Raw genomic sequence first — 6,188 nt, 5'->3', positions numbered from 1 at the left:
ATGCCGAGAGGTTTGCGACATATGATCGGCATCCTCGTTCGGAGCTTCGAATGTGGTGTCGAAGTCGAACTCGGTCATCTGCTCAACCTATTGGATATCCGGAGAGCCCCGGGAGGAGGCAGATTTTATATTTCTAATAAGTCCAATCGCCGGATCATAGGCGGTTTCCCAAGCAAAGATCAGTTTTGGACTGAACGTTTCTTCTATGTTTTGGTGAACGAGGCATCGGTGGGCGAGGGTTTTGTGCATAAAACGAAGACTGTTTGGGGACCACTTGGTAGTCGATCCGAAGCCTAGTTTTGGCTCGGAGCTTGTTATGGTGCGATTTCTATTTTCTAACTTAGTCGTTTTAGCGTTGTTTTTGCAGTTCGGAGTTTTCTTCCTCCTGTTCCCGATGACCTTTTCTCTGTTCGAGATACTCTCGCGGCTCGGAAGGTTAACTGGAGAAAGCACTTCTCCTTTGAGAGAATAGAGAGAGCCCGAGCTATCCTCGCCGGGGTGTCTATCAGTTCCTCTTCATCCAATTCGTCGGGAGATACGAGAGAAAAAATGGTGATTATTACGCTCAGGGATAAGAAGCGACGCGAAGCCGAGGAGATTGCTAGGAGAGTTGAACAAGCAGCTCCTGCGGTGACAGAGGCGGTACCTCGGGATGAGCCACCGAGGCTCGAGGGGGACGAAGTCGCCCGGGCTGCTGACGAGACCGCTCCCGAGGCAACGGCGCAAGAGACAGCGCCCGAGGTGGAACCGGGAGAGATTATTCCCGACGCGTCTGGGGAGAATTCCTCGGCTTGGGATAAAACACCACCTACCTCGGCAATTCTGGCCCTTCCGAAACAATCAAGGCCTCCGGCTTCGAATCTGCTGAAGCATGATACCAGCAGGAAGAATTCGGCTATGGAAAAGGGCAAGGGGGTGGCCATCCAAAAAGACGAGCCGTCCAAAAAGAAACGCAAGTCGGCGCCCAACGAGCCCGCATCTCGTAAGCTGATTGTTGACGACCCGGCTGCTTCCGCGGTGATGTTCGCACACGTCAATAATGCCAACATTTGTCTTCCGCCTCCCGAGCAACTGAGGCGATCGAAGTCCTATGCTGCCATGGCGCAGCGCGGTACCAAGGTACCTTTCTAACTCGTTTCTTCCTTGCTATCGAGTTGTCCTAGAGTCTGACATGCTTCTGATTTTTCAGTTTGTCGCGACTATCAACGAGATGATGGCCGGTATGAATCAGACTTAGTTAAAGATGAGCGCTGCTTGGAGGAGGCTCGGAAAGAGGCTGCGACGGCTAAGAGAAAGTTGGACGAGGCGAGGGCCAAGATTAAGAAACTAGAAGAGGAGAAAATAACTCTTTGGGCCAACGTTGAAAAGGTATCATCCGTGGTGACTCGTCTTGAAGAATCCAGAAGAGCCAAAAGTGCTGAGGAGGCTTTGTTGAAGAGACGCATCAAAGCTAAGGATGCCTTATTCGATGCTAAGGTGAAAGGGCCAAGAAGGAGGTGAGGCGCGAATTGACGGCTAAGTTCCAGGAGCGTCTTGCCAAGGTGGAGGAAGGTCTGGCCAAGCTGGAGAAGGCCAAAAGCGACGAAAACGAGCCGGGACAGATCAAAGGAAATCTCGCTATGATTGAGGAGCTTCGAAAACTCGACGGATCTTTGGACTCTGAAGAGGCAAAGTTGAAGGTTTGGGAGGCCAAGTATGTTGACGACGAGGCGTATGACTGCATTGCGTCTGAGATCCGAGGTGGCCTAGTATTCTGGCCTGTGTCGCCAGATTCCGTCGATACCTTTTTAGGTAACGAGCTGATCGAGGAGACGGCGGCTAAACTCGGTGTTGAGGATCCGACCGGATCAAATGCGGGTACTCCTGTTCTCTCGAACCTCCTTGCTGAGCGAGAGACGCGTTCTGCTGCTTGATTTCTCTCCTTTCTCCCTTGTCTTTTACATTCACTCTTTTGTACTCAGTGCCTGGATGGCTTTATCCTCTTTTCGAACTCGCATGTTTCTGTGATTGGTGCCTGGACGGCTTTATCCACTTGACTATTGTTTTTATGGGTGGATCGATTTAGCTGTGGTTATATTCATCTTTCCCCTTAGTCATTTTTTTTTGGAATTGCTGTTTTTGTCCTTGGTGATTTATGATTTTTTTGAGGAAACTGTTGTTGGAACGAGGTGTCGTCGACTGGTTTGTCGAGCTGGGCTGAGAGTGCTTTTGTTTGCTTCCCTGGCCGAACTGTTACGAAAGATCGATAGAAAGCCGGATTAAGGTACACGCTGTTAAAGATTCTGTTTAAGTCTAAATCCCGAGCTGGGAGTTAACTCGTGACGCGTTCTTGTTTTAGGTAGCTCTTAAAAGAGATTAATGTTCTTTTGTGCCTTCACCCGTTAGTGCCGAGGCGTTTGAGTTAGGAAAGAGAGAGTGCGAGGCATTTTAGATCGGATTTGGTTTTGGCCGTTTGAAGCGCTAAGTTTGGAACTTTCGTTGCCGAGGTCTACGTCTTGAGACGATATTAAAGTTTGATTATAGACCGGCGTTCCCGAGGGGGTGAATGCGTTTAGCCGGGTGTTAAGAGTTTGTTTTGGTCTTAGAGAAAGCGATGTAGTCTCGACTTACAATCTCGTGTGCGATGACGAACCGTGGCGACCGATACGTTTTTGGTCTGAAATTTGTATAGCGCGCTTGATTTTAATCCATAGAGGATGTGATTTGCACCCTCGTCCTAGGAAAGGTGGTAAAAAGTCCATTTAGAGAACTTTGTGACTGTTGCCTCGTTGTGGCCAGCAACGAGGCGAGCTGTTTGGAACTATAGAAAGTTTGCCGAAGTGAATGCAAGGACAAGTGCAAGTCTAGGGGAACTGTACATAGGTGATGAATGAAAACTAACCGAAGTGACAATGAACGAATTAAAAATCCGAGGTGAACATGAAACAACTAATTGGTTTAAAACGAATAAAACAACTAGCCGAAGTGACAATGACCCTAGAGGTAGTAGACTCGACGAGCTAAAGTTTTAAAGTTAATGAAGGTATGTGTATACGTACCCACTCCCCCCCCCTCTTTTTAGGAGGGGGGACAGCTGAACCCGTCCGAGGACAGGCTGCCTACGTATCCTTTGAAGGGATCAAGCCGTCCCATAGTTTATGCTGATGGTGTTGTAGCCTTAGTGATAGTACTTCTTTAGGTGCATTGCGTTCCACGACCTTGGAATAGCTTCGTCAGCTACCGTCGCAAGTTCATAGACTCCTGGGCGAACTACTTTTGTAATCTTGTAAGGACCTTCCCAATTTGCTCCGTGCTTTCCTGCATTCTTCTCGGCAGTGTTTTGGAACACTTTTCGAAGAACGAGCTCTCCTTCTTTAAATCTTCGACTTCAGACGTTTTTGTTGTAGTATCTCGCCGTTGCCTATTAGTAGTTCTGGATTCGGATTAGAGCCTGGTCGCGCCTTTTGTTGACCAGGTCGAGTTTGTCCAGCATCATTAAGTGATTCAAGTCCTCCTGTCATGGCAGAAGTCTTCGTCGAATCCCTGGGAAATCCACCTTGGGGGGAATTACGCACTCCGTTCCATAGACTAGAGCAAACGGAGTTTCTCCAATGGCTTGGCGCGGAGTTGTCCGGTGCAACCAAAAGACTCCTTCGAGTTCGTCTGCCCATCGCCCTTTCTTGGCGTCGAGCCTCTTTTTCAGACCGTCTAGGATCGTTTTGTTGGCTGCTTCGGCTTGTCCATTCCCCTGGGGATATATTGGCGTAGATTTGCTCAGACGAATTTTCCATTTCTCGCAGATTGCTTCGAAGCGAGTTGAGATGAACTGGGATCCGTTATCGGTGACTATCTCGTAGGGGACCCCGTGTCGGGAGATGATATTTTTCCAGACGAAGTGTTCGACTTGAGTGTCCTTTATGCTCGCGTAGGAATCGGCCTCGACCCATTTAGAAAAATAATCCGTAAGGACGAGCAGAAAGCGCTTCTGCTTCGATCGGTGTAGAGACTCGACTATAATCATCTACCATCTCATGAAGGGATAAGGTGACGAAATCGACGACAGCAGCTCGGTAGGTTGGTGGATTTTAGGCGCGTGCCGTTGACACTTCTCGCACTTCGCCATAAACTTCTCGCAGTCCTTGACCATCGTAGGCCAGAAGTAACCGTGCCGTTTTATCTTGATCGCAAGTGACCTTCTGCTAGAATGATTTCCACATGCGCCGCTGTGCACCTCGTGCATTATCTTTCTTGCCTCCGGTCCCTCGACACATGTCATGAGCTGTCCTGAAAATCTCTATTTAAATACTTTGCCGTCGACGAGGACGTATCGCGCGGCTTGATCCCTTAATTTGCGGACTTCTCACTTGTCGGATGGTACATCTCTATCGGCGATATATACTCGGATGGCTCTGAGCCATTCTTTGTCGCAGCCGTACTCCAGCTCGGCTAGTGAGGCGTCTTCGTCCATAGCGGTTGCTTCGCCGTTCTCTGGTTATCCCTCGGGAGGATTTATCAGCCGAACTCCTTCTACCTCTTCTATGCTTGGGCGTTCGATGAATTCGAATGGAATTGTTCGACGGAGATCCGGGTCTGAAGTTGAAGCAAGTGCTGCTAAGGCGTCCGCCGAGGTGTTTTCACCTCGGGGTATTCGTGTGAGTTCGAACTTGTCGAACTTTTGAATCATTTTTATAGCTCCTTCATATTTTACACCATATTCTTCACTGGTCTCAGCTCCTTTGCTCCCAAATGCCTCCAAAGCACCTGGTAAACACTCCAAATATGCAAGACTCACTTAGACCTGATGCAATTCCTATAAAACCTAAAACAAAGATAAAAGCTAGAAAATATATCTATTGTGCATGAATAAGAGTCAAAACAAGGAATAAAATGCATGCTAAATAAGGTAAAATTATGAGAATATCAATGTTCATCTCTCTATTTGATTTGTCGAGACCTTGTAACAGCTGCTGAACATTTTGTTCAACCTTCATTCATCTGGTTGCTTAGATAAGAGATGGTTGCCTCTAGTGAGCTGGTCTGCGCAGGTTGAAGGTTGAATGGTGGTCTTTGTTGAAAGTTTCCTCCTTCATATTTCCCATTTTGGAACTTTTTGGAAATTTCTTTGCTGCTGCGGATAAGACTGGTTCTGAGGGTTCTCTGTCCCTTGATTTCGGTATGAGAGATTGTTGAAGTTTGGATTTCTAAAGTTGTTGTTGAAGCCATTGTTGAAGTGACTTTTGTATGAACCTTGTGCTCCCACGAAATTGACCTTCTCTTCTTGAGCATATGCGAAATTTTGATCATCCTCATAGCTTCCATAATCTTTGTTACCTACAGAAGTTTCACAAGCATGTGCATTCTTATTTTGAAAATTAAGAAGTTGACTTACCATGCTTTTTAGCTCAGCAATCTTCCTTGACTCATGACTAATGATGGTATTCTTTGATCTATCATAGTTAGGGCAGTTGTTGCTGTTGGATGCAGCAAAGATTCTCGATGAGTGCTCTTCCTTGTGTCACCGTCTTGGAACTAAAAACTCCATCACTAGCTGTGTCAAGAAATAGTTGATACTTCTGCTGAAGTCCTCTGTAGAAAGTGTTTGATAACACCGTATTTTGACCATTTTTATGGATCATTTTTAAATACTTTTTCAATGTTTTTTTTAAGTATATTTATTATGGTTTTCTAGTATATGTAGTTTCAAGACTCTTTTCAAGAAACTTAGGAAAAAGCTTAGCAAAATGGATAGAAGACCAGATTTTCAGCTCAGAGTCAACCTGTCAAAAGTTCACCCTCAAATGAAGACCTTCTCACCGTGTGATACAGCTCAAATTTGGAGACCTTAAAGATGGAACACTAGCTTTCCAGCACACTTGACACTAAGACGATCCAACGGTTCAATTAAAAGTTCCGTGAAGAGAAAAATGTTCCGTCAACCAGCCGGCAAGCAATCCTGACCGCGGCTAGCACCCAGTTTACACAGGTCACGTCTCTTCCAACCGCGGAAATCGATTCCTTCATTTGGAGAAACCCTAAGTAACGTCCAGAAATAAATTGATCACTATAAATATATGTTTTAGTAACCCTAGACGAGAGAGAGATATATGTTATTATACTCTTTTATGTTTTAGAATACATTTTAAGTTTTTAGTTGTTTAGGGAGATAGAGATCTATCTCTTGAACCCTCTTTGTAAGAACTCGATTTCAG

General features: G+C 46.1%; 1 protein-coding gene across 1 annotated transcript; it reads left to right on the top strand.

Annotated features, from left to right (window-relative positions):
* Positions 1-1,913, top strand: LOC112089816 (uncharacterized protein At3g60930, chloroplastic-like). Its single transcript, XM_024160571.1, has 4 exons — positions 1-277; positions 368-1,111; positions 1,190-1,476; positions 1,527-1,913. The coding sequence occupies exons 1-4, from the start codon at positions 1-3 to the stop codon at positions 1,911-1,913; spliced, it is 1,695 nt and encodes a 564-aa protein (XP_024016339.1).
* Positions 1,914-6,188: the final 4,275 nt, after the last annotated feature.

This window comes from Eutrema salsugineum, unplaced genomic scaffold (genome assembly GCF_000478725.1).
Source record: "Eutrema salsugineum unplaced genomic scaffold, Eutsalg1_0 scaffold_11, whole genome shotgun sequence".
Taxonomy (NCBI): domain Eukaryota; kingdom Viridiplantae; phylum Streptophyta; class Magnoliopsida; order Brassicales; family Brassicaceae; genus Eutrema; species Eutrema salsugineum.
This window is presented reverse-complemented; position numbering and strand designations above follow the sequence as displayed.